At 41.8% G+C, this 27,803-nt stretch overlaps 1 protein-coding gene across 2 annotated transcripts; it reads left to right on the top strand.

Annotated features, from left to right (window-relative positions):
* Positions 1-2,393: 2,393 nt before the first annotated feature.
* CCDC174 (coiled-coil domain containing 174) lies at positions 2,394-26,300 on the top strand. Of its 2 annotated transcripts, XR_007191782.2 has the most exons (12): positions 2,394-2,524; positions 5,151-5,255; positions 5,911-6,011; positions 8,772-8,830; positions 10,761-10,938; positions 13,998-14,093; positions 15,094-15,236; positions 15,606-15,700; positions 19,720-19,852; positions 21,559-21,705; positions 22,794-23,663; positions 25,401-26,300. XR_007191782.2 is itself a non-coding variant. In XM_026501431.4 (11 exons), the coding sequence occupies exons 1-11, from the start codon at positions 2,483-2,485 to the stop codon at positions 23,090-23,092; spliced, it is 1,398 nt and encodes a 465-aa protein (XP_026357216.1). In that variant the 5' UTR covers positions 2,394-2,482; the 3' UTR covers positions 23,093-26,300. The 2 variants fall into 2 exon arrangements, 1 of the variants encoding a protein (XP_026357216.1); XM_026501431.4 differs by having other exon boundaries at positions 22,794-26,300.
* The last annotated feature ends 1,503 nt before the right edge of the window (positions 26,301-27,803 follow it).

Raw genomic sequence — 27,803 nt, 5'->3', positions numbered from 1 at the left:
CACACATGCCTGACATTTACTAGAGCTGCTGCTAAACTCACCATTTCTATTAGTTTCCTAGGGTAACTGTTGTCGAAAACTGACCTCTGTGCCTCAGAGCCAAAATATAACGCACGAAGACAGAAGTTTGGGGTAAAGAGGAACAACAGCTTTATTGCTTTGCCAGGCAAAGGAGGCTGCAGCAGGCTAAGGCCTTCAAAACTGTAAGCCCTCCCGAAGGTCAGGGCTGGGGTGTTTTCTTGGGAAATCAGGATCTAGCTGGCTTTGACAGGAATTGTGTACGTGCTGCTGGCCTCATTTGTCATGTCTTTGGGGTGATCCGGGGTTCCTGAAAAAAAAAGCTAAGAAGGGAGGCGGGGAGGTTTGGGGAAGAGAAGAAAAAGTTGCATAGTTTAGAATTGAGCTTCGCTGAAGCATTAGTGCAGCCATTTTGATTTTTGTTCAACTTCGTGCTTTTAAGCCATTTCATAATTAATTACCACAGATTTAGTGGCTTAAAACAACACAAATTCTCCTATGTTCTGGAGGTCGGAAGTCTGAAATGAGCCTCACAAGGTGTGATATTGTGATTTCTAATAAGTATATATTTGCTCTTCAGCCAAGTTCTGGGTACAGAACTCCTAAAACCCTTAGAATTTCCTAAGGGAAGACAGCAATAAAGGTGTCTTTTGTTATGTTGATAAGTGACTTTGGAAGGCACTTATAGGGGCTGGTTGCTGGGAGAACCAGAACTCACCCTGTGATTAGAGGGTTGGAAGTTTCAGTCCTACCCTCTGACCTCCATAGAGGAGAAAGGGGCTGGAGTCAATCACTAATGGCCAATGATTTAATTATGCCTGTGTAATGAAGCCTCCATAAACCCACTAAAAAAGACAGTTCGGAGAGCTTCCCGGTTTGTGAACATGTAGACGTTTGTGGAGATTTGTGGCTCGCTCAAAGAGGGCAAGGGATCTCCATCCCCCTTCCCGCATACCTTTCCTTAGTGCATCTCTTCCATCTGGTGATCTTGAGTTACATCCTTTTATAATATAAACCGGTAATCTAGTAAGTAATATGTCTGTCTGAGTCCTGTGAGCTGCTCTAATAAATTAATCAAACCCAAGGAGGGGTTCATTGGAACCTCCAATTTAGAAGCACAGGTGACAGCCTGGACTTGGAATTAGTATATGAAGTGAGGGCAGTCTTGTAGGACTGAGCCCTTAAACTATGGGATCTGAGGCTATCTCCAGTTAGCTAATGTCAGAATTGAGTTAAATCGTAGGACACAGCTGCCATTGGAGAATTGCTTGCTGGTGTGGGGAAACCCCACACACGTTGAACTGGGTGCAGAATCACTACAAGGCTAAAGTCTAGGTGTCATGGTGCTACACTCCTAGAGGTTCTGTTTTTTTGCTTTGTTTTGTTTGTTTTTTGTTTCCTATCTATCTGGATCCTTTCTCAGATCTGCTAGAGGTTCTAGAGGAGGTTTTGTCTCTTTCTTCTAGAGGCTGCCTGCATTCCCTAGCACATGGTCTTTGATCCTTCTGCCTCCCTTATAAGGCTCCTTTGATTACATTGGGCCCATCCAGATAATCTCCCCAACTCAAGATCTTTAATTTAATCATTTCTGCAAAGTCCCTTTTGCCATATGAGGTAACACATTCAGAGGTTCTGGGGATTAAAAGATGGACATCTCTGGCAGGAGGGTCATTAGTCTAACACAATTATTAATATTTTTGTCAATACTAGCTCATTTAACTCATTTCGTTCTCATGAAATCCCATGAAGTAGGTATTATTTTATTCCCATTTGGAAATTGAGGCACAGAGAAGTTAAGTAACTTTCCCAAAGTCACATAGCCAGTAAGTGGGATTGGAAGCCAGGAAATTGGCCTCTGGAGTTCATGTTCTTACCAGCTGAAATATGTAAGTGGCACATAGTATGCACTATATTAATGTTAGCTATTATTTCTACCAAGATGAATATAATAATCCTATATAATATCACATGTGACTCTTGTGAGAATTAATTAAGTTAATGTGTGAAAAGCACCAGACAGTGCCAGTCATACCAAAGGTACTTCAAGTGGCATTTAGAACTTTCCAGTCTTAACAAAAGAAACCTTTCTTTTCACCCGAAGAACGTTTGGGGTCACTACGCCCTCCCCAAGATGGCGCCACCCCAGCACCCAGTCGCCCCACTCAAGATGGCGTCCATTGCTCTGAAAGCCACATTCCGCCCTTCTTAAGATGGCGCCAACACTAGCCTTGTTATCCCTCCTCTCTCTTCAAGATGGCCTTAACGTTGGGCATTCTTGACTCTCTCAAAATGGTGGCAGGCGCAATACGCACAACATCGGACCTTTCCAAGATGGCGCCGTGGCGTCGCATACTTATCGTCGCTATTATTATAGACACTTCCGGTTGTGCCGAACGCAGACATTTGAGGCCTGCGGGAGACTCGTGCCGGGTTCAGCTTTGCGCTGAGACACTCTGGCGCCGGAATGGACCGAAGGAAAAAGCCTTTGGATGTTACGGCCTCCTCGGTGAGTGCGCGTACAGATGATAATACGGGGCTCCGAATTCTCATCTCCACTAGACCAGAATTTCTACCTTGTTTCTTCACTCGGGAGACCCAGACCTGGCCTTCCTGCAAACAGGAACCCGGACCTGGCTTTTCTCATCTGGGGGACCCGGGCTAACTTTCTTACTTACAGGACCCCTTTCTTGGCTTCTCCCCTCGGACGTACACCCGGACCAGTATTCCTTCCATAGATATGGACCTGAACCTGGTGTCTTTTCCCGATTAAGAGTGCCCCTGCCTCCCCTCTGCGACAACCGGGCTAGGCCTCCTTGCCAGTCCTGTCTCCCTCTGTGCTTGTTGTGCAGACACATTCCCCTTTCTCGTTTCCTTGCCAGTCCAGAGACCAGCCTCAAACCATGAGAACATGAGAGAGGGTGACTTATTCCCCGGGATCCGAGAGCGTCCCGACCAGGAACTAAACAGCTGTGAATGCACCTGTAGGCTGCGGTGCCTGCGGGTTGTGAGGTCTAGCAGCATGTAAGCAGTTTTGTTAAACCAGCTACTTCTAGGAAGAAAACCTGCTCTGAGTACGTTTCTGTGCACTATCTCATTGAATCCTCCCAGCTGCTTTAGAGAGTAGGTGCTATTAATATCCGTGTTTTATAGCTGATAAACTTGAGGCCCAGTAAGGGAAAGTGGCTTCCCCAGCTTACATACAGAATTCTTAGTGATAGAACTGGCGCACTCAGGCTGTTTGTCTTCATAGTTATTGCCTTTTCTGTTACACCAGAGCAAGTTGCCTAATCTTTATTTAATCTTCAATTTACTGCAAAGTATTAGGATGCAAAAGGAGTGCAAAAGAAAACTATGTGTCCCAATATTTGAGTCTCTTTTCCTTGTCTAATCTTGAAAATTAGTACAAGTTATTATGGTTGAGCATAAGGACCCAAAACTATAAATTTTAAAGATATTCTATTGTGACAGGTTAAAATTAGCAATAACCATAGTAGAAATGCCATCTGGAAATGGACAGTTCTCGGAGCACCTTCCTTTTTAAAACTCAAAAGTAGTCATAGAAGAGGAAAATGTGTGGCTAACAAATTGTTAAAGTTAAGAAGGCTCAGAAGACCCTTCTTCTAAAGTTTTTGTGTTTAGAAACAGAGTATTCGGTCCTGGGATGAAACTGCCCTTAGCATTATTAAATCCCTGCCAAGGCTGCTTTTAAATTGATGTCTTCCAAAATAGAAATTATTGAACTCATTTTGATTTCCCTTAAAAGTCAGTCCGTGATGCTGGGCTTTATAAGTATCTGATTTATAGGAAGCTGTATCTGGACCTTTAAAAAGGGAACTGTCATTTTATCTTTCTTTGCAGAGTAGACAGTGGTGATTGGTATAAGTGAGAGGTAGACATGGATATTCACCGAACTGCCCTGTTTCCTTTGCCCTGGCTTTCCTGTTTTTGAACCCTATGATTCAGCTAAATTTACAGTTTCTAGAACATACATAAACTTGGAGCTCTTCTCATTCACTCAGTCTACTTTATTTCTAACTGTTGAAATCTTGCCTGTCTTTTTTTTTTTAAGTTTTATTTATTTAAGTAATCTCTACACCCGATCTCATGACCCTGAGATCAAGAGTCGCTCGCTCCTCTGACTGAGCCAGCCAGACGCCCCTTGCCTGTCTTTTAAAGCTCAGCTCAAAGCTATCTCTGATCACTGTGGATAGAAGGAAATGCTCCTGTAGCTGAACTTTTATGCTGTTTTCTTCTGCCATCCCCCCTTATTTATTTATTTATTTAGAAGATTTTATTTATTTATTTATTTGACAGAGACAGCAAGAGAGGGAACACAAGCAAGGGGAGTGTGAGAGGGAGAAGCAGGCTTCCCGAGGAGCAGGGAGCCCGATGCGGGACTCGATCCCAGGACCCTGGGATCATGACCTGAGCCAAAGGCAGATGCTTAATAGCTGAGCTACCCAGGCGCTCCCGCCCTCGGTTTTAAAGATTTTATTTTTAAGTAATTTCTACACGCAATGTGAGGCTGGAACTCACAACCCCAAGATCAAGGGGTCTCATGCTTCATCCACTGAGCCAGTGAGGTGCCCCTGTTTCTTCCACTCGTAAAGTCATTTATTACATTTTACTGGTACTATAAGTTACCTTTTTTTTAAAATCAGGTTGTAACTGTTTGAGACAGGAGAATGTCTATTCATGTTTGTATCCTGTTCTTCAGTGCTCAGATAGTTGCTGAACAAAGACATTTTTCTGCAGAAATAATAAATTGTGATGATTAAATGAGATTACAATATAAAAAAAGCCAAGTACAGTGTCAGGCAAAGAGAAGGTATTTAAAGTTGTTAGTTCAATCTGAATCTAACAGATGCAGACTTCATTTACTTTGCTTAATCACTCTCCCCTTAGCCCAGTATTGAAGGTTAGGGTAGAAATACATTACCAACAGAGCGCGAACGCAGTGTGACTTGGTTTTATTTTCCACTGGATTGTACATTCAGACATTTCATTTTGTATCCATTTTTGTCCATTTATAGGAACTTTAAATCTTGTTTTGAGAATTACAATAACTTGGAAATCTAGTCACTCATTAGAATTAATTAAATGTTTTTGTTTGCTTATTGTTTTTATCCTAGTTGGTAGACCTTAAGGCTGAACTCTTCCGAAAACAAGAAGAATTCAAACAAGAAAAACTTCTAAAAGATTCTGGAGTTTTGGGAAAACCAAAAACAACTAATAAGGTAAAAATAAGATCTAGTTATCTCCATTAATTCCAAGCACGGAGGAATTATACCATACCTAGATTTTTTGAAAATGTCCTGGTCTCTGCTACATGTAGAAATAAAGGGAAAATCCCTTGTAGCTAAACATCTGCATAAAATGTTTTATATTAAAATAGAAATTAGAGCATTTAAAAGCACATACTGTAATTACTTAGCACTTCTTTTGGAAGAGTGCATGTTTTAATGAGTGGTTTTTGTACATTCTCATGGAAGATCAGCTGTATAGGTATTATTAATCCAAACAGATAAACAATTAGATGATATAGTAATACAGCAGAAAATATCAGGGTCTTGGTAGTTGTGAATAGGTTGTGGTATTTATTATTTCTATTACTAAACCTCTTGAATTAAGTTGTAATCATTCAGGAGATAATAGATAAGTAACTCTGTAGTCGTGTAAAGGATTCTTTATATAATTTAGGGCTTTTTTTTTTTTTTCAACTTCAGCTTTCCCTTGTAGAGTCTCTTTGCACAACACAGGCTGGCTGTCAGAGCTAGTTTTCTCCATTGATTCATAAGATCTAATCCGTTTTTTTCCTTCTGATGTGGAAGTAGAGATTTTTTTTTGCAATCACTTGGTTCTGTTTTGTCGTTTTAAATAAATACGCTGCAGAAACCAAGTATCTGGAGCAAACAGAATGCAGGAGTTTCAAATCGAGCTGAGAAGGACGCAGAACAGAAGATCGAGGAACAGAAGACTTTAGACAAAGCAAGGTAAAGTTAAGCTCTGCTAGCTGTGGTTGCCTCTGAGGCTACAGATTTACAATTTTAATTTTGTCATCTTTTCGGTCATATAATCTATGAATATAAAATAGACTCTAAAAATAATATAATTTGCAGATGTATTTGTAGTCTTCTAAGAAGAGAGGACATAACCTCGGTCTGAAAGATGAAGCAGAGTCCCACTTTGAGCCTTTGTTAGGCACTAAGATTATCAGCAGGTGTTTAAGAACTGTCCCCATGGTGGTGTGGCTCTGGGCTACTGGGTAATATGACAGTAGCATTTAGAAACGAAATTTGCCCCGTAGCTTTTTATTTTGAAAAACTTGAAAACAACAGAATAGTTGAAAGAAGAGTACAATGAATCTGCTAATACTCTTTACCTTAGTTCACCAATTAATGTTTTTCCACGTTTGCTTTTGCTTCTCTCTTTCTCTCTCTCTCTCCTCTTTGTGTGTGTGTAGAGAAGCTTTGTTAAAATCTTGATACTTTGCCTCAAAATATTTCAGGATGTATCTCCTAAGAACAAGGACATTCTCCTACATCACTACAGTAATGCTATCGTACCCAAGACATTGAACACTAATAAAATAGTATTACCTGTTACATAGTCTATAGGCAGAGGGCACCAATTATCCTGGTACAATTAAGCCCTTTACAGTTTTGTGTTTTTTTTTTTTAATTTAATCCAGAATTCAAAGATTGCACATTGCATTTAGTTTTCATATTTTTCTTTTTTTCTCTTTAAGAGGGAGAAATTTTGTTTATAGCATGACTTTTCTTCTTTTTTTAAAAGTTTATTTATTTTTTTAAGTAATCTCCACACCCAACGTGGGGCTCAAACTCACAGCCCTGAGATCAAGAATTGTACACTCCTCTGACTAAGCCAGCCAGGCGCCCCGGATGGCGTATTTCTTTAGTCTCTTTAGACTAATTCCCGTGCCTTTTTGTGGTCTGTTACACCATCGCCGTTCTTGAAGAGGCCCGGCCCGACAATCTGATTACAGTCCCATTAACTGCTTTTGGTTACGAATATGGCGTACGGGATGTGTCCTTCCTGTTGGATCACGCCTGAAGGTTCACAGTGTCGGTTTGAGGTGTTATTGGTGATGAAGTTTGATCGTGGCTAAGATGGGCCTGCTAGATTTTTCCACTGTAAAGGTACTCTTCACCATTTGTAATTAATAATCTAAGGAGGGAAACCCTGAGACTATGAATATCTTGTTCACCAACATATTTCCACAGAGTTATTACATTGGTGATTTCAAAGTGAGGATTTTTCTAATTCTTCCATTCCCTTTTTATCTGGATTTTTCATTCCATTTATTAGCTGGCATTCTTCTGTAAAGAACTCTCCCTTATTTGCAGCGTCACCCTAGAATCAGAATCCCGAGTTTTAATGTCGGTCAAGACTCGTGCTTTTGGATCTATTGCATAATAAAAACTGCAGTTACAAACAGTGGTCACTAAGGTCGCTCTTCTGGGTTAGAAAAAAAGAGGCAGAATATTAGCACATTTGGGGGATTGGTTTTCTTGGCGTTTGACCTGTTCCCAGGAGACATGGGTTATGTTAATTTTTGAGACCTCTTTCTCACCTGCTGGACATATTCTCAGAATTCTAATTTGTTGAAAGGTGAAGTTTCATTTATACATTTAAAAATGTTTTCCCAGGTACTTTGCTGATTTTTTCTGTCCAGTGACCTGTTAACGTAATACTTTGGCTTCACTTGCTTGTGAGGAGTCAAGTCTTCCCTTGGTCTGCAGGACTTCTGCGTCTCCCCGGAGCTCAGAACAGGCAGGGGCAGTTCCATGAGGGTTTAAGGCCTTAGGCAAGTTGCTTCTCCATGGAGACTTCTTATCTATGAAGTGAGGTGGTTTATGGTTTGTCTCCCTCTCTGATTTCACCTTGTTTTATTTTTTCCTCTCTTCCCTGACAATCCTCAGTTTTGTTTCTTAAATTCCACGTATGAATGAGATCATGTAATTGTCTTTCTCTGATTGACTTATTTCACTTAGCATAATACCCTCTAGTTCATCCACGTCATTGCAAATGGCAAGATTTCATTGTTTGATGGCTGTGTAATATTCCTCTGTGTGTGTGTGTCAGTGTGTCACATCTTCTTTACTCATCTGTCGATGGACATCTGGACTCTCCATAGTTTGGCAGTTGTGGACATTGCTGCTATAAACATTGGGGTGCAGGTGCCCCTTCGGGTCACTACATTTGTCAGATACTGTATTTTTAAGAGACTTGTAAGAAGTTGGTCTTTAACTCCCTTAGAGAAACCTAATAAGCCATGGATGACCAGGGACCCTTGTCTGCAAACAATAATGCAAAGAGTTTACGTTGAATTTGGTGATCTGTTTGGAAGGTTGTGTATAGAAAATGTTTTTGTTTAGACATCTCTCTCCTTTTTTTGGTATTTAACTTAGTTGTACTTGGCATTTGCATCTGGAATCTTACTTCATTTTGTATTTTCAGATACTGATTGAGAATTTGTACCAGGTTTTGTTTTAGGCCCTGGGATACAGTCATGAATAAGAGAAATATGGGCCCGTTCTCACGGAACTGACATTTAGTTGGCAAAGTGGGCATCGCTGGGTCTGAGCGTCCCCTTAGGGCGGGGTGGTCAGCTCGAGTTACAGCCACCGCATCATCACACTGGGCCTCTTGTGCAGGGCGTGGCAGTCAGGCAGCCTTAGCAGGAGTGGCAGGTGTTGGACCATTTCTAATACTTCTCTTTTTTCTCCTAGGGAGAAATTGGAAGAAAAAGCCAAATTATATGAAAAAATGACTAAAGGAGACTTTATAGGTAAATACAGTAATTTATTTATACTTCTTTATTTTCTGTAACTCATACAGCCCTGTAGTATTATGTTATTTGTTAGAATAACCGTAAGAATGGGGAGGAAATTTAAGGAATAATACAGATTTACTTTCTCTGCCGGCACGGAGACAAGAAAATCCACAGTAATTGTTGATTGCCTAGTGTGTGCCAGGCCACGTGTTAGGTGCTCCGAGGGAACAAGCAAGGGCAGTATAAGCCAGATTCTCTGCCTCTGCCCTCAAGGGGGTCGTCGTCAATGGAGGCCAATGGTGCAGAACAAAGCAAAGGTAGGAAATGAGGTCTAAATAGACTACCATTATAAACCATTATAGCTATGTTAAGAAAAGACTGGGAGGAGTTCTGGGTATATCAGGGTGTCGGAGTTATGTTTCCTTTTCCTCATTTTCTGTCTTTTCTGTGATGTGCCTGTAATTGCTTCTAAAAGAATAAGAAGATCCCCCTTTCCTCATACCCTCCAGAAAAATAAAACCCAGCCTACAGTTAGATAGCAGTAGAAGAGATTTTACAAGGCAGTGTGTATTTCATTACCAAAAGGCATGTGGGGAAGTCTTTAGGGAGAAGGTGGGCTCTGATAGAGGGAGGAGAGGGCCAGTGTTGGCAGGACAGACTAGCATGGCTGGGCAGTGGGGCAGCAGGAGAGAGGCAGGGCTGGAACCCTGGTCATTGGCTGCCCAGACAGCCAAACTCCCTCTTCCCAGATGGCAGAGACATGTTCCCTGTGTGGCAGGGAGCTCTGTGTGGGAAAGTCAGGCACTCTCAAAGCTAGGGGACATGGGGAGAGGCCATGTCTTCTTCCTGATGAAGCAGCAGGGTGTCCGTTAACCAGGAGGCCTCACTGTTATGTGGTCTTATAACCCTGCTCTGGGAGAGTACATCTCTTTCTCATGTGAGTTACTTTGTGGCTTTTAAAAAAAATAAAGTCTTTTACTTTTGATTCAAACTTGATTTGTTTTGTTAATCTAGAAATCAGGTCCAAAGGCCTGTGGACGTGGGGATTTGGTTCTGTCCAAAACAGCAGGCCCACCTCCTGATGGGCATAGCGGCCCTGTGTGTTTGGGCAAGTTGGGTTTTGGAGCCTCGGTTATTCTCCCCTGTATGCTTTAACACCAGTACCGGGCGACGTGGAGCCCAGTATCTGCTCCTTACAGGTTAATACTGTCCTCAGAGAAAAACTGAAACGACTGTATAGAATCCAGCATAGTGAAACTTCACGTAAAACTTATTGTGAGTATATCAACTGTCCTGGGTTAAATTAAAGTCATGGCGTGTCATTTGATTTTCAGTGTGTTTTAGCTCGGGCAGATCACAGGCCACTGCAGATCCTGGCACCTGTGTGCCCTGCAGATCCTGGCACCATGCCTTGCCTGAAAGTGGTGTTCCTTGGGTCGAAACGAATTCAGATGACTTCTTTTACCCTATACAATGACCCTTAAAACACCATACCACAGCAGTATAATTAGGGTTAAGTAATGTAGCCCCTTGGTTAGGAAGGAATACATAGCAACAAAGGTCTGTTGCTCCGGTCCGGCGACAGGAGCACTGTAGTTCTGCTTCGGCATCATGTCCTTGGGTGGTTGAGTCTCTTGAAATCAAATGGTTTGATCTTAAAATTGCATTCTGAGACCGAATTACTCACTCATTCTGTTGACGAGGCAACAGAAGACTTTAAGCACTTTTAAGACTTTTTTGTGTGGTACGTGTTTCTCACGGCCTATTTGCAGCTTCTCCGTCAGGTCCGTGGTGGCTCTGTGTCTTTGAAGTATTCAGGCGGTGGTAATACATCGACTAGTGTAGCTGCCCAGCAGTGAGTGTGACTGCTTCATATCAATTCCATCTGTGCTTTACTTCTTTGAAAACAATGTCCAAAATCTGAAAATTGATTTTTCTGTCCTAGATGAAGAAGTGGAGGATATGTACCTTGTGGATTTCACGCAGAAGATCATAGACAAACACAAAGAAATGGAGATGTTTGGTGCCAATAGAGATTCTAGAAAGGCAGCAGAAAGAGATGATGATGAAGAAAATCTTTCTGAAAAAGATATACCCCCTCCCCAGGACCCTAGCGAAGAATGGTTGGTGATAATGACACAATTTGGTCATGTTAACATTCTCGGACTTGTGTTCACTTCTTTTTTTTTTTTTAAGTAATCGCTACACCCAACATGGGGCTCAAACTCATGACCCTGAGATCATGAATCCCTTGCTCTATTGACTGAGCCCGCCAGGCGTCCCGACATGCACTTATTTTCCAAAAGTGTATTTGTTTGGGGGTTATCAAACCATTTCTCCTTATTCTTCCTCCGTTTTCTTTCTTTTAAGATTGGATTTACAGATGCAGAAATAGTAACTTCAAAGAAGTAGTAATTACAAGACTGAGCCAAGTACAAAAGGCATTGATACACCTGTTTCATTGGTGTGGAAGAATTGTTTAGACAGAAGCATGTTCCTTTGTTACCCAGGCTGCTGCCCATGGAGAGTCACTGTCTAGCCGGTGGTGATGTTCATCCCCATAGCAAAGGGGCAGGCAGAGCCGGTCCCGTAGCCTTCCCCTGGCTGGGCCATTTTCCGGAAGTGTGGCGTAGGCGCTGCGGACCTTGCACCTGCGTAGCACTAGCTCCACGTTTCACTGGCAGTATGACCTCGATGGAGTTCCATCCTTGCTGAGGCTGTTTCCTCACATGTGAGGCTGTTTCCTCACATGTAAAACGGGGTTGTTCTGCCTTGAACTCCCTCAGGAAATCAGAGTATTCTAAGCTACCCGAGAAAACTGTTGTCTGTGGAGCATAAACAGACATTTGGTAAACTTTTACTGAAATTATCCTGAATTTTATCTACGTGTAGGTGAATGATGGGGAAGCCAAACTTGTCTTTTTTTTATGAGACCAATACATCAATAAGTCAAGAGACCAAAATAAAAACTCCCTTCTGATGATTTTCTCTACTTAATATAAGACTGGGAATGACCGTGCCTGCCCACTGCCCTGCCTGTGCAGAGCGTGCCCATCTTCCCTTCCGGCTCAGATATTCTCATCATGGGGGTCTTTGTTAGGAACTGCTTAGGATGGTTTGCAGCACTTGACCTTTTGGCAGCTGTGGGCCCCGCTGGCAGGAGTCAGTTACGAGCGTGAGAGAGCAGTGCCAGCTGCTGAGGATCACAGGGACCCCACATCCTCTTACTACTGAGGCTGTTCCCAGTGGTCCAGAAAGAACATTCACATTGGGATAGAACAGGTGTTCGCTTAGCTGCTTTCTAAAAATTTATCTTTGGGCGAGGTGTTTTGGCTGCGTACTTGCTACGAGCAACCCAAAGAGAAGTACATATAATGCAGTCTCTTCCATTGATGCTTTTCCTCATCGTTTTAGCGTGAGTGATTTCTGCCTCACCCGGACTCTGGTAGCACTTAGATACGCTTCCAGCTCCTTTGGGTCTTACCTTTTCTTTAGTATCGACACACAACTGGCCTCATTACCAGAAAAAGATTTGAGACAAACTTTGGATCCTTTTTATATCCTCCCTGCTGTTGTTAGGAAGTGTTTCATGGGCACGTGCCTTAACTTCCCCCTGGAGCTCGTTGAAGATGACATGACTCTGAGTCCTCCTTTATTACTCTTGTACCTCAAGTAATTGTTTCCCTGGGGCTTGCTCAGTGATTGCTGATTACACGGAGCACTTGCTGACTACTGTCTTGCCACTTCTGTTTTGATGGGATCTGTACATTTTAGAGACCTTCTCCAGAAACAGAATAGCCTATGATTGCTTTTCATAGCAGAAATCTCATCTCCTTTGAAAGGTTTAATGTCTTTTTTTTCTTCCTTACTAATGCCTGTATGATTACAAGCAATTTGTCAGTGATTTGAAGGGTTTGGAGGGCAATTGAAGGTGTCACATGCCACCATATGGTGAAGGAAGACGCACTGCAAGCAGTTCTAACTCTTTTTTTGTTTTTAAATTAAGCTTCAGAATTGTAACTACTTGTAAAATCCTTTTGGTAGTTAAGTCCCAGGTGGTGGAAAGTCTTTCCACAAAAATACTGTAAATAATTACTCAGACCATCTGGCTAGATGATTTTCTTTTTCTACTCATTAGAAAAAGGTGGGGGGGGGAGGAAGAAAGAAACTACTTTGTGTAGTTGGAGGTTTTATTTCTTGTGGTAAGCAGCGTTAGGACTATAGTAATAGATTCTCAAACGTTCCGTTTTCAAATCATGGGCTAATGATTGGAATCAGCATGTGTAAGAGGAAAGAAACTGCTAGCAAACCTTGAGCTGCACAAGCAGTACTGTGACCTTGAGCTGCACAAGCAGTACTGTGACCTTGAGCTGCACAAGCAGTACTGACCCCTTTCTGTGTTTTTAGCACCCTGCTAAAGCCTGGGAAATTCCTTGCCCATAATTAAACAATAAAAAAATCTGTTGCATCATAATGCAATTGAAATGTTTTCCATGAAAATCTGTCCATATTTCCTGTTGTGGGAAGTTGGTCTTTCATTTTGCCTTGCCGTCTGCCTGGTTCCCTTGGCTGTCTAGTTTGGGCAAAGATGAGGAAAGAGGAACGAACAGTGAAAGATAATAGACTGGCCCACTGCCAAGATGCCTTTGCAGTACAAAATGCGTGTGGCTTGGCTTCCTCCTAATTAATGAGTCCTCAAAATATCATGGCTTGAGAAATTTCTAATTGGCAAGAACTGTACCAATTAGAAGAAATAAAGAAAAGAATCAAAAGTCAGATTTGGGAAGACTGAGAAAATGAACAACTTGAGAATGGTACAGAACACAGCTATTCTGATACTGATAAAATATGTGGAATTGTCTAAACCAGATTGAAGTCAGTTCTGAGATGTTGCAGCAAGGGTCTTCATGGGGTATTTATTTTTGAAATCAGAGACGTACATGATCAATCATTTTCTGCAGTTTCTAAACCTAAGGTTTAATAAAGGGCATAATGAGCTTATTGTGTGTCAACTTGAAACTTTAAAAAGCATGCTCTTACCAGTGGTAATGGTCTCTCGGGGGGAGGCTTTTTCTTGATAGTGAGGCTTACATTAATTTTCTTACAGTGCACCAGCTCTCTAACTTAGGGAACCATATGTCATGTAGAAAGCCGCCTTCACATGTTTTCACTTTTATTTCAGGGTGGATTATGTCGATTCTTTAGGGCGTTCTCGGCGCTGTATGAAAAAGGATTTGCCAGATTTGCTGGAGATGGATAAAAATCTTCAAGGGAGGCTGTAAGTGTGTGATATGCAAAGCTCTGCCCGGGTCTGAAATGCAGACACAGGGATTGTTTTGTGAGTGAGGCTGCTTTTAGTTCATTATCTTTGATAGTCCAGTAAGGAGGTTTTTCCTTAACGTATAAAAATATTTGCGGAAGTACTCTTTTGTGGCTCGCATACACACATAATCCACACTTGGGACCACCTGAGTGGTCGATCGTCTGTACTGTGCAGCTGCTAGAAGGAGTGAGTTGCAGCTACATCTGTTTACTTGGAAGGTGCCTGAGACCAGAGTAAAAAATACAGAGTGAGCCCAGTCCAGCAAACAAACCTCTGTGGAGAGAGGTGCTCAGGAATATGGACTTGGTTACCCCGTAGCAAGTGGGAGCAGAGAGGTAGTTAGCTTATTAACTTTTTCTTTATACATTTTTGCATTTTGAAGTAAGGGTCTTGTAGCCAGATTTTTTTCTACAGGGCCTAAGACACATTGAAGAGATAACTTGCTCCTGTGCTCCAGGGAATAAAATTCCCCCTCACTGAGCGCAGTTCTTGTGAGGAAAATGGTGGGAGAAGGTCCACCTTGTCCCAAGTCCTTCAGGTTCAGATAGGCCGGGGCTCAGCGCAAGGAAGGAAATGCAGAACCCTGAGCCGTCTGACAGGCCAGGAGGCACCGCCTGGACTGCGGCGTTACGCAGCTTCCTCGGCCCTGTGCAGGTGACCGTGCCTAGAGGCTCTGGTTCTGCCTCCACTTTAGCCCGGAACCAGGCTGGGGAGGAAAGGGGCTTGTCTCAGGTGCCGAGGCAAGACTCTGGTGTGCTATGGTAACAAGGCGGCTGCTTGATTAAAGAAAGGAAGACGTTTTTGCAATTTCCCAGTGGTATTCGGTCAGAAACTTCTGTAAGGAACTGTGTTCTTTATCCACTAGAGTTGCTTGTCCATGACGCAGCTTACTGAACTGAAGCATTGCTGTCTCAACGGTTCTTATCTAAAGAGTTTTGCTCTGTTCCCCTACTAGTTTCGTTAGTCCTGCTAATGAGAAAACTTTATTATCTGAAGATATGAGAAAAGAACTTCAGCGCCAGCAATGGGAAGAAGAAGAAAGAGAGGCCTTGAAAAGGCCAATGGGGCCCATACATTATGAAGACATTCGTGAAAATGGTATGATCATCTTGCAGCTTTTTAAATCTTTTTTTTTGTTTTTAAAGCTTGAACTAATGGCATAAAGGGAAATATTCATGAAGCAGCTCATATGTAGAAATAAAAGATTCTGATTTTGAAATTGAAAATATCCCCTTTGTTCACTTCATAGCCTAAAGAATACTCATATTGGGAGTATCTTTCTAACAGAGGGTCTATTAATCACAAGGAGGAGATTTTTTTGGCTTAGCTGCCTTTTTTTTTTTTTTTTTTTTTTTTAACTTGTGCCAAATATCACTGTCTTTCTTTTTGCTTTGGTAGGAAAGTTAGCCTGAGTCTAATTCATTAATCGGGGAACTCTGATCTTTTGAATAATTTGACTTATTTCAGAGGCCCGGCAACTTGGTGTTGGATATTTTGCTTTTGCTCGAGATAAAGAGTTGAGAAACAAGCAGATGAAAACGTTAGAGATGCTGCGTGAACAGGTAAAAATTAAATTCAGAATTGTTGTTAGGAAGTATTTGAGCAGCTGGTTTCTTGTTGGACCGTACTACAAAAACAATCTAATCTTTATTTATTTATTTAAATTAATTAGTTAATTTTTAAAGATCTTATTTATTTGAGTCAGAGAGAGAGAGAGAGAGGATGAGAACAAGTAGGGGGAAGGGCAAATGGAGATGGAGAAGTAGACTCTGCTGAGCAGGGAGCCCGGTGTGGGGCTCAATCTCAGATTGTGATCTGAGCCAAAGGCAGATGCTTAACTGAGCCACCCAGGCACCCCACAATCTATTTTTTTTTTTTTTTAAAGATTTTATTTATTTATTTGACAAAGATAGAGACAGCCAGCGAGAGAGGGAACACAAGCAGGGGGAGTGGGAGAGGAAGAAGCAGGCTCATAGCGGAGGAGCCTGATGTGGGGCTCGATCCCACAACGCCGGGATCACGCCCTGAGCCGAAGGCAGACACTTAACCGCTGCGCCACCCAGGCGCCCCCCCACAATCTATTTTTTAAATTAGTATTCAGAATGGCTTTTCTTTCTTTCTTCCTTCCTTCCTTCCTTCCCTTCCCTTTCCTTTCCTTTCCTTTTTTTCCCTGAGAAATGTTATATTTAGGGACACCTGGGTGGCTCGGTGGGTTAAGCGTCTTCCTTCAGCTCAGGTCATGATCCCAGGGTCCTGGGATCGAGTCCTGCATTAGGCTTCCTGCTCAGCTGGGAGTCTGCTTCTCCCTCTTATGCCGCTCCTCCTGCTTATGCTCTGTATCTCTCCCTCCGACAAATAAATAAAATCTTAAAAAAAAAAGAAATGTTATATTTATTTAATAGTTAATATTCAGAGCAGTGATGGACCAAAGTGCATCAAATAAACTTTCAGTTTTATTAAAGATTGATATTTTTGATATTTAATAAATACTGTTATAGCCATAAACCAGATATTTTATTATTACTTTTTGATTGAAGTGAAATTGACACCTAACATTAGTTTCAGGTGTACAACATAATTATTCAATATTTGTTTCTATTGGGACATGATCACCACATTAAGTCTAGTTAACATCCATTACCACATAGTTACAAAATTTTTTTTTTCTTGTGACGAGAACTTGTGGGTCCACTCTCTTAGCAGCTTTCAAGTATGCAGTACAGTATTAACTGTGGTTGTCGTGCTCTACGTTACATCCCCGTGACTCGTTTATTTTATAACTGGAAGCTTAGATACCTTTTGATTCCCTTCACTCACTTTCCCACACCCCCCTCACTTCTGTCAACCACCAATCTGTTCTCTGTATCTGTAAGCTTGTACTTTGGGATTTTTTGGAGGGTGGAGATTAGATTCCACATATAAGTGAGATCATACAGTATTTGTCTTTTCCTGTCTGGCTTATCTCACTTAACATAATGCTCTCAGGGTCCGTCCATGTTGTTCAAATGGCAAAATTTCCTTCTTTTTTATAGCCGAATGATACTCCGTTCTACATACAAACACACCCACACATACACGCGCACACACGCCTTTTATCCATTCATTCACTGATGGACACGGAGGTTGTTTTCATATTTTGGCTATAATTCTACAGTGAACATGAGGGTGCAGATATCTTTCAAGTTAGTGTTTACATTTTCTTCAAATAAATATGCAGAAGTGGAATTGCTGGATCATATACATAGCTCTATTTTTAATTTTTTGAGGAAACTTGTTCTGTTTTCTATTGTGACTGCACCAGTTTGCATTCCCACCAACAGTGCAGGAGGGTTCCCTTTTTTCTACGTCTTTGTCAGTAGTTGTTATTTTCTGTCTGTGTGATAATAGTGACTCTGACAGGTGTGAGTGATGATCTCGCTGTGGCTTTGACTTGCTCTCCCTTGATGATTCATGGTGCTCTGTTTATATGTCTGTTGGCCATCTGGATGTATTGTTTGGAAAAATGTCTGTTCAGGTCATCTGCCGGAGTTTGTTTTGTTTTGTTTTGTTTCTTTTTATCTGCCTGTTTTTTAATTTGATTGGTTTTTGTGGGTTTTTTCTTTCTTTCTTACTTTTTTTTTTTTTGTACTGCATTGTATGAGTTTTCTGTATATTTTGGGTATTAGTCTCTTATCAGATAATATGATTTGCAGATATTTTCTCCCATTCGGTAAGTTGTCTTCGTTTTATTGATGGTTTCCTTTGCCGAGCAGAAGCTTTTTAGTTAGATATAACCCCACGTGTTAATTTTTCCTTTTGTTGCCTTTGCTTTTGGTGTCACATCCAAAAAATCATGGCCAAGACTGATGTTAAGGAGCTTACTGCCTGTGTTTTCTTTAAGAAGTTTTATATTTTCAGGTCTTACATGAAAGCCTTTAGTCCATTTTGAGTTGATTTTTGTGTATGGCATAAGATAGTGGTCCAGTTTCATTCTTTTGCATGTGGCTGGCCTGTTTTCCCCACCCTTTTTTAAAGAGATTGTCCTTTTCCCATTATATATTATTGGCTCTTTTGTCATAAATTAATTGGCCATATATGCTTGGGTTTATTTCTGGCCTCCCTTTTTTGTTCCACTGATCTCTGTGAAAGTTTTTATGCCCCTATCATACTGTTTTGATTACTATAGCTTTGTAATATAGTTCAAAATCAGGGAGCCTGATGCTTCCAGTTTGGTTCTTCTTTCTCAAGAATGCTTTGGCTTGGGGGCGCCTGGGTGGCGCAGTCATTAAGCATCTGCCTTTGGCTCAGGATGTGATCCCAGCGTTGTGGGATCAAGCCCCACATCAGGCTTCTCTGCTATGAGCCTGCTTCTTCCTCTCCCACTCCCCCTGCTTGTGTTCCCTCTCTCGCTGGCTGTCTCTGTCTCTGTCGAACAAATAAATAAAATCTTAAAAAAAAAAAAAAAGAATGCTTTGGCTCTTCAAGGTCTTTTGTAGTTCCATATAAATTTTAGGGTTGTTTGTTCTATTGTGAAAAATATTTGTTTCAATTTTGATAGAGATTGCATTGAATCTTCAGATTGCTTTGGGTAATATGGACATTTTATCAATGTGAATTCTTCCAATCTATGAGCATGCTGTATTTTTCCATTCCTTTATGTCTTCAGTTTCTTTCATCATTGCCTTATACTTTTCCTTGGTTAAATTTATTCCTAAGCATTTTACCCTTTTTGATATAATGGGAATGTTTTCTTAATTTCTCTTTCTGATAGCTTATTAGCAGCCTGTAGAAGCACAACAGATTTGGGTATGTTGATTTTGTACCCTGGAACTTTTTAAAAAAATATTTTATTTATTTATTTATTTGAGAGAGAGGAGAAGCAGGCTGAGGGGCAGAGGGAGGGGGAGAAGCAGACTCCCCGCTGAGTAGGGAGCCCGACATGGGCTTGATCCCAGGACCCTGAGATCCTGACCTGACCTCAAGGCAGATGCCTAACCACCTGAGCTACCCAGGCGCCCCCGTACCCTTCAACTTTACTGAAGCCATTTATTCTAACAGTTTTTGGGTGGTGTCTTAGGGTTTTCTATATATAATATTATGTCTTCTGCAAATCGTGACAGTTTTATCACTATTATTTATCAGTATCAGAATGCGATTATAGTTTCATGAAGGTAACTGCTGTTCTGTTTTGATGTTTCAGACTTTAAAATTATAGCTGCTCAAAAGTAACTTATGTAATTTTGATGTTTTAAATTTGGTTTTAAATATGGTGCTTTTGGAGTGGCCTGGGTAAGCAAATAGAGAGTTATTTAAGGGATTTATTTAAGGGATTAAGGAGTAGAACAGAATTGGTTGGTTTCGTTGAAAGTGAAGATTCCAGGATGCTCTGTGAACACGTGCTAAACTTAGAAAACACTCCAGAGGGCTTGTATAAGAGGACCTCATAGGTCTGCATTTTGAAGATCTCAAGGCTGGCTTCCTAGAGGTGGCATGAAGATCAATTAATTCGTCTGTTTTTAAAACGAATTATTTCATCCCTTTAAACAGAAATACTGTGAACTTGGCTTACAGTAAATAATTTTTAATTTTCTGTTGTATTCAGACAACAGATCAGAGAACAAAACGAGAGAACATAAAGGAAAAACGAAAGGCTATGTTAGAAGCAAGACTTGCTAAACTCCGACAAAAAAAGATGAAAAAGTCGAAAGAAGATGGAGCAGAGGAAGAAAATAGAGGTACATCGTGGCGCATGTGTCTGACCTTCAAAAGGAAAAATTTTAGTTCCATTGATGTCTCAACGAATAGGACTGGCAATGTGGAAATGAGCCATTTCGTTTTATTCTCTAAGTAAGCAGAGTACCCCTGAGGTACTGCCGGGAGCAGGTGTTTATTACCAGAGTGGTGCAGAGTGACACTCCAAAGAATCTTTCTCTGTAGACAAGAATATTAACAAGCAGGACGTCGTGTTACTTCATAGAGCGGCATGGTTTAGTAACTGAGACTTAACTTAGAGAAGAGATATTTTAAGATAAAGTGTAGTTGTGCACACACATTTTGGACCGAATTTCTGTTGCTATAGCTAAATGTTTTTATTTATTATACATTAATTTATTTTAAAGAAGAAATATAGTCACAAAATCAGATGAAAGAAAGAATTTACAAGTATGAGTCTGGACGACTCATGAAAGGTCACAGCGTGTGGAAGCACCGTACGCGTGTGTCCCTGCTGGCTTGCAGCATGAGTTACCGTAGTCTGGGCTCAGCTGTCCGGACCGAGACCCCTGCATGGACTGGCTCCCACAAGACGGAAGTCCGGTTTCTGTTGTAATGCTTTAGAGGGGGTGGGTTTGCAGGCAGGTAGTAGCTCTGCCCCAGACAGGCATCCAGTCCCGGCTTCCTCCGGTCTTCCTGCTTCTGCCATCCCTAGAGTGTTGCTCTACCTGCCGGGCGGAAGCTTACTCCCTAGCACCTCTTCGAGGTCCAGCCCTAGGGAAGGGGGAAGGGGGAGAGGAACCGGCTTCTTCTTTTGGAATGTAATTCGGAAGGCACGCACAACCCATGCATTTATATCCCACTGGCCTGAGTGTAGCTGCAGGGGGCTGGGGAACAGCCTGTCTAGTGAGGCAGCCGCACCTCCCGCTGAAACTGGGGGTGTTCTGTTCCCAAAAGGAAGAAGGGGGTGTGGGTGTCGGGCATATGCCAGCGCCTCCAGCCCTCACAGAAGCCTGTGCCAAGCCCTGGCCATCTTCTGATTCTCAGCACAGCTTCAGGTTAGCTCTGAAAGGAAACCAGAAACACTGCGGACTTGGGAAGTCACCTGTGCCGTTTTATATGATGCTAGGTCCCTGAAACATGTTAAGCTCTGCATACTGTTTCTCTGTTTTTGCTCTATTCCTGAACATCTGTCATTTCCACAACATGTGAAGTGCCACCACAGTGGTTTTTAAAAACCCATTTTCTTTAAAAATCTGGCCAGAGGTGAATAGCCTGTAGCCTGTTGCCATGCTTCAGCTCTTCATCACCCGAAGTCTGCTTGTGTTGTCTGGGACTCTTACTTTAGTTGAGTAATTGGGGGTTCCTGGTCCTTCGGTTGTTGGTCTGGGGAAGCGGGGTGGCATAGTGGGAAACATAGACTTTGAAATCCATCCAGCCTGGGTTTGGATCCTGGCTCTTGTCACTTTCTCCTTGTGTAGCATTTCTGAGCTTAATTTTCCTCATTTGTAAAATAGGAATACTAATACTGACTTTGTAAGGGTTGTTACAGGAATTACGTGAACTGTTGCATACAAGGTATTGAGTCCACTGCCTGGGCTCTGATAGGTGCTCATTAAATACTGGTTACTACTTTTACTCTCAAGATTAGCATGTTCTATTTAATGTTTATTTTTTAAATAGCTTTAAGCTTTATTGTAATGATGTCTTATTCTCTTGCAAAAAATAGATGTCGTTGGACCTTTGCCGCCAGAACCAGAGGCTGTGCCAACTCCACGTACTGCTTCCCAGAGTAGCAAAGTAGAAGTCATTGTCCAGGAGAGGAGGGATACCAGGCCTGGAGTGCCCCATGTCCGAGAGTGGGACAGAGGAAAAGGTAATGAGGCATGGGCTTCAAGGTATAAATCCTTCCCAGTGAGGGGCCCTGCACAGGAAATTGTTCTGGTTCATCTCAGTATGAATCTCGTGAGTCTTAGTGGTCCCTTGAGGTTTAAGGAATTCTCCAGATCTTTCAGCTGGTTTCTTCTTAGTACCCAGACACTGGCTGTTTATAAACAGGGTCACTAGAAAGCATGATCATAAAAGACCAGCGTCTACAATACATCATTTCAAAAGGACAATTTTTTAGAAGCACTGGGTGAAGTTTTTTAAAATTCATGCTACCCTCATGTGGCTTTACAGCTTTGGAATGCCCTTTCTCAGGAGCCACTTTTAAAAATCTTACAAGGTTTGGTATTTTAATGTCCTCTGTGTTTTTAGCAGTCTCCTTTACGTTCAGTTGAAAATAGTCTACGTGCCACAGTATTAACTTGGATTTGCATGTGGTTGTGTTGGGTCATGCAGAATTTTCTGTAGGTACACCGTGGTGCCCACAGCGGCTTCTTGTTGGAGGAGGCTATGATTTATGTCTCTTCAGATGAGATTGTTAGCATGGTACATTAGCTCGTGCTGTTTGAGCTGATGAGATCCAAGACTCAAGTAAAAGATAGGCAAATAGGCGAGTGCCTTAGGTTAGTGCTGCTGGTAGAAGTAGAGCTGAAATACCAAATGAGATTTGGACAAGTGTCTTTTTGTGTCTTTTAAAACTCAATAAAGGCCAAAATTTGTGTTTTGTTTTGAAGTACCTACATCGTGGCAAGCAAATGATTTGAGGGTTTGATTTTTCTAGATTTCTCTCTCAAATATAATTTTAGTGCCTTTTTGGCAATACTTCCAGAACCTACCAGCCTTCTCCAGAGAGCCTTCTTTGAATCTTTCCCCATCTGGAAGTAGGCCCTCCCTTTTCTTAGCCTGGTTCCTTATATTTTAGTAGACATTACATAGACCTTGTATTACGTTATTACTACCGTTGTTCTCCAGAGAATGGGAGTTGGCTTTTAATATATAATAATAATTGAAAAGTAATGTAAAAATTCAACTGTTTCAGTCATCAGTTCTAATAGTACTCTTTCTTATTTTTACTAGAATTTTCCTTTGGGTACTGGTCGAAGAGGCAGTCAGATCTCCGGGCCGAGAGAGATCCTGAGTTTGCTCCACCATCAGATTACTTTGTGGGTCAAAAGAGAACTGGGTCCTTCGGTAGCCAGACGTGGAACAGACCTGCACCTGCACAGAGTGACCCAGGACAGCACTCTGGGCAGAGCCGTGACCCCAGCTGTTCACATACATCATCCACTCCTGCCCCCAGCAGCCCACCACAAGCCCCCACAGTCACTTTCGAAACTCTGGATGATATGATATCATATTATAAACAAGTGACATGAACTTCAAAACCGTTCTCACTTGGGTCTGTACTGTGATGGTGCCTTCTTCTCCCAAACTGGGGAAAACACAACTTTAGAGTAGAGACTGAATTGTATCTTTCTCCTCCTGTCCTTTCCCTAGAAGATACAGACTTGAGGTTGGATTTGTCAGCAAGGAAGAAAGTGAACGGTCCTGTGGGAATTCTGTGGCCGCTTGGCTGTTCATTTCTTTCTGATTGATATGGAGACCTGTCCATTTGGATTTATGTGTAAGCTGTCATAATATGGCCCCGAGGAGCTTGTAATCCTGTTTCCTACCCACTCCCTTGGCTTATTTGATTTAAGGATTCCATTCCTTTCCTTTTGCAGATACTAGCATGCGGCTCTCTTTGTTCCAGGGATTCTGCTTCCACATCAGTTGATGGAGCATCTGTCAGGAGGCATGTTTGCCTGTCAAAGTGGCAAATGAGGGAACACTGTGCGGGGCAAAGTAGTCTAGTCTCCAAGAGGACCCTGAAGCCGGTGGACTATTAAGCAATAACATTTGAAATGATAAGGAAGACCAGGGAGGAGAACCTCATAATCCAGAAAGGTAGAAGGTGCAGTCACTCTTATTGTCATGCCATCCTCAATGATTGTCACCACACTTGCCTGGTGGGCATTCATTAAGGCTGTGTGAAGTGCCAGGGGCCCACTTGGAGGCTGTTGGGCTGAGTCAGAGCGTGAGATGCTCCTTAGCTTAAGGGTTAGTTTTTCAGCTGGGCCTCTCTGTGCTGTGCCCACTGTAGGCTCTCATCACTCTCAGGAGCCACATCACCTCAGAAGGCTAATCGAAATAGACCTGGGCTGGGGTGAGAGGCAGGGAAGTCCCTTCATCTATACTGACAGTGAGTTAGTGAGCAGAGCTCTGGAAGCATTTCCTGTGCCTGAATACATCCTGTCCTCTGCCTGCTGAACCTCAGTGTCTTCACAGCTCTAGACACGCGGTGGGAGTTGGCCACAGGCCCACAGGGCTCCTGTGGCAGGCTCCCAGGCCAGCAAATCCTGTAAGAACAAGCTAGAGCAGATCTTCCAAGTGCCAGAAGGAGCCTGCACTCCTGCAGGCTCTGATCCACGTTGTCTCAGTGGTATTGGTGGGAGTGCTCATTACGGATTGCAAACTGGAGCCCAGAAAGGGTCAACGACTTGTTCGAGGTCATGCGGTATCCAAGTGGCAGTTCTGGGACTTAAACGTAGCTTGTTCAGGCTCATGTTTGCTCCAAATTTGATTTCTCCAGTGCCCTCTGCTCTCAGTGTTGTCACTCTGATATCAAGTAGTACTAGACGAAAATCCCAAATTCTTGAAAACTTAACCTCTGAACTTCATGTCAAGGGCAAAGTTGTCTGTCCTAAGGGTCATTCTGTCAGTCTGATCAGGCAAATACCTCTTTAAAAATACACATTAAAATCAACTGACCTAGCCACCGTTTTTGCAGAAATTGGTAAGCTGATCCTAAATTCATATGGAATTGAAGAGACCCAGAATATCCAAAACAATCTTGAACAAAGTTGGAGGACTCATACTTCCTATTTCAAGACTTATTACCAAGCTACAGGAATCAAAGCGGTGTTGTACTGCCTGGCTAAGCACCTAGATCCGCTAGCATTGAGAGCCCAAAAAGAAAGCTGTATTTCTGCGGTCAGTTGGTATTTGACAGTGGTGCCAAGGCCGTCCGATGGGGAAAGAATAGCAGATGATTTTGGGACAGCTGACCCTCCACATGCAAAAGAATGAATTTGGACCTGTAACTCGGCCATAAATAAAACCAACCCAATGTCAAAATGGATTGAAGACCTAAACATAGGAACTAAAACTACAAAACCAACTGAAACAGCTTGTAGGACAAAGGGAGAGGAGACAGAAAAAGAAAAATTGGAACAGTAGAGAAAATGGAATTATTAGTTATACTGGAATCATGAAAAAATGGAAAAATGGGAAGGAAGAAAAATGAGAAAGATGGAGAGAGGGTATGGCTGTAAGGCAGAGCAGGAGGACTTGACAGGGTGTTTGTGGAAGAGGGATGGGAAGGCTGGTCAGGCAGCAGTAAGCCCTGTGGGAGCCGGTGGTCATGAGAGGGATCCCCAAATAACATTTTACTGCCCAGGATGACCCAACCTAGGGTGGATGGCAAAGCAGTCTGCACGTTGGCTCAATGGTCACTGTTGACTAGTAACTGTTAAGTCCGATTTTATAGGATTTCAAGACTATATAAATATTTCTCATCCTCTCTTAGCATACAGGTAGTTCAGTGTTTCGGGAGCCTAGTTGTTACATCCTCTTGCCTTTCAGACCCAGAGTTCAAGTGTTGACACAATTCCGGTTTTACCATTTCTCACTGGCCTGTTTTGTACGTGTGTATCCAGCAGATGGCGCCAGCATTCTCAAGACTTCAGATTCACTCTGAAACAGCACCGCCCAATAGAAAGATGATGTAAGCTCTCTGTTTTCAGTTTTCTGGGGACCACATTAAAAAAGTGAAATTAATTTTATGAATACTTTATTTAATCCAGTATATCCAAAATATTTCAACATTTAATTATATTTAAAAATATCTATATATTTTATATTTCGTTTCACACCAAGTGTTAAAAAAATCTGTATATCTACTGATAGTACATCTCAATGCAGATGCTAAATTTTCATCAGGAATACTTGGTCTGTATTTATACTTCTTAGAATATACAGTGCAAAAGTGGATTCTCAAACCCAAGTTGTTCCAAACATACATTTCTAAGTTTGCCAGTAACTGAATCAAATATCAATTCTTAATTCAATCTTAGTTTCTTAGTCATACGAACCACATCTCAGATGCTCAGAAGACACGAGGCTAGTGCTGCTGTCCTGCATAGCACAACTCTGAATGATCTGTTTTTATATGCTTTATGGTCTGACTACACATAATCCTCCCATTAGTAACTAAAGGATTGATGAACATTTCTTCCAGGCCTGCCTTAAGCATTCAGGCTATTCTTCCAGCAGTGTTTAACTCTGAGGCAAGGAGTCATGAACTCTCCCATCAGAAAACATGACCACACCTTATTCATATCTTTGTAGAGCTAAGCAAAATGCTTTGGATCAGAAATTGCTTTGAATTATTTGTTTTCATTGTAATCTTTCCTCTAGGCCCTTGTGTGTTTTGATACAGTTCCTTTGAATTGGCTAAATAAATCATTTTGTTTGCTTGCAAAATTCCCAAAGGAGAAACTTTAAATCCATATACATGAGATTCCTGCTATGTTTCGCCATACATTTTTCAGAGACTTGTGGGATCATTTATTTCCTCTTAAAGCCACAGTGCAGCCTGCAGGATGGTTTTCAGCTAACCTTGTTGTGACATCGAGATGAGGCAGTAGAATTTAGAATTTGGAACAGGGGTGGGTACTGGTCTTTACAGTTAATACAACTTAGAGTAGCCACGCCATATGTGTTTAGTTTCTTTTTCAGCCAGTGAATTGAACTAAGTCAGTTATATGTCAAGCAGTTCCTGTAAAAACCTATATGGCTAAGGTAAGTGATGATAATTAGAATTTTTTGACCCGCTGAAAACCGTGAGAGAAAATGAAACCCCCTGGCCCTCCCACCCAACCCTTGTGAGCTGCCTTTGTGAGGCATTTCGCTAGTGTAGGTGATGGACATCTAGCTTAATGTTTAACATTTGGGGTCGGGGTGGGGGGGAGAGAATGATGTAATAGGTGTACATTATTGTCTAGGAAAACTGGAAAATTAGTGAAACGAAGCCAGGTGTTTTAGTGAAAACCTGGCACTCAAGCCCAATATTGATCTGTTCCTGTGTTTCTTAATAAATCCTGGGATGCATTGATATACACATGCAGATTAAGTGCATGTCTGTCCAGTGATGGGAATGGCCAGAAATATTACTTCTTTGTTAACCTCAATTTAAACAGCTTCTTTCTCCACCACATTTCTAACTGCCACGTTCTTCTGAACTGAAAGCTTGCCTGTTCGGTGGCAGTTTTGCCTGGTGGTAAGCATTTTCACGTTTTCTGTTTCTCTTTCTGATCATTATCAGCAATGAAGCTTCCATGAACTTGAACATGGGGGGTAGTTTTAGACACTTGACCCCTCAGTGCCTCTCACTCTGCCCCACACCTCTCTGTACATATTGTTCAGGGTTTGTGAAAAGAAGAAACACAAAAGTAGGCCCTGTTCCCAGCCCACTTCTCCCAGGTCACAAGTATGTCTGAGAACGGCACTGCTGTCTTTACAGGGGACCCAGGATTTACTGTCTTCTTTCCAAAAATGAGTTGATTTTTTTTTTATTGAGGTTTAATTTACATATAACATTAGTTTCAGTTGTACAACCTAATGACATTTGTGTATCCTACAAAGTGATCACCGTAGTAAGTCTAGTTACCATCCATCACCATACATACAGAATTCTTTTTCTTGTGATGAGAACTTTTAAGATCTACTCTCTTAGCAACTTTCAAATATGCAGTACAGTATTAACTATAGTCACCATGCTGTACGTTACACCCCCATGGCTTATTTGTTTTATAACTGGAAATTTGCAGTTTCTGACTCCCTTTAGCCATTTCTTTCACCCCCATCCTCTGCCTCCAGCAACCACCAGTCTGTTCTCTGTTTCCGTGAGCTTGGCTTTTTGGTTTTTTGGGTTTTTTTAGATTCCACTTTTAAGAGAGATCTATGGTATTTGTCTTTGTCTGACTT

Source organism: Ursus arctos, unplaced genomic scaffold (assembly GCF_023065955.2).
Source record: "Ursus arctos isolate Adak ecotype North America unplaced genomic scaffold, UrsArc2.0 scaffold_14, whole genome shotgun sequence".
In the NCBI taxonomy this organism is placed as follows: domain Eukaryota; kingdom Metazoa; phylum Chordata; class Mammalia; order Carnivora; family Ursidae; genus Ursus; species Ursus arctos.
The sequence above is the reverse complement of the archived record's forward strand: the minus strand, read 5'-3'. Positions and strand labels throughout refer to the sequence as shown.

Bases quoted from the DNA above. Each gene is read 5' to 3' on its own strand.
- CCDC174 (XM_026501431.4), top strand. From the start codon at position 2,483: ATGGACCGAAGGAAAAAGCCTTTGGATGTTACGGCCTCCTCG. The intron at 15,701-19,719 runs GTAAAAATTAAA...TGTTGTATTCAG, and splicing joins TAGAGATGCTGCGTGAACAG to ACAACAGATCAGAGAACAAA. The intron at 19,853-21,558 runs GTACATCGTGGC...TGCAAAAAATAG, and splicing joins AGCAGAGGAAGAAAATAGAG to ATGTCGTTGGACCTTTGCCG.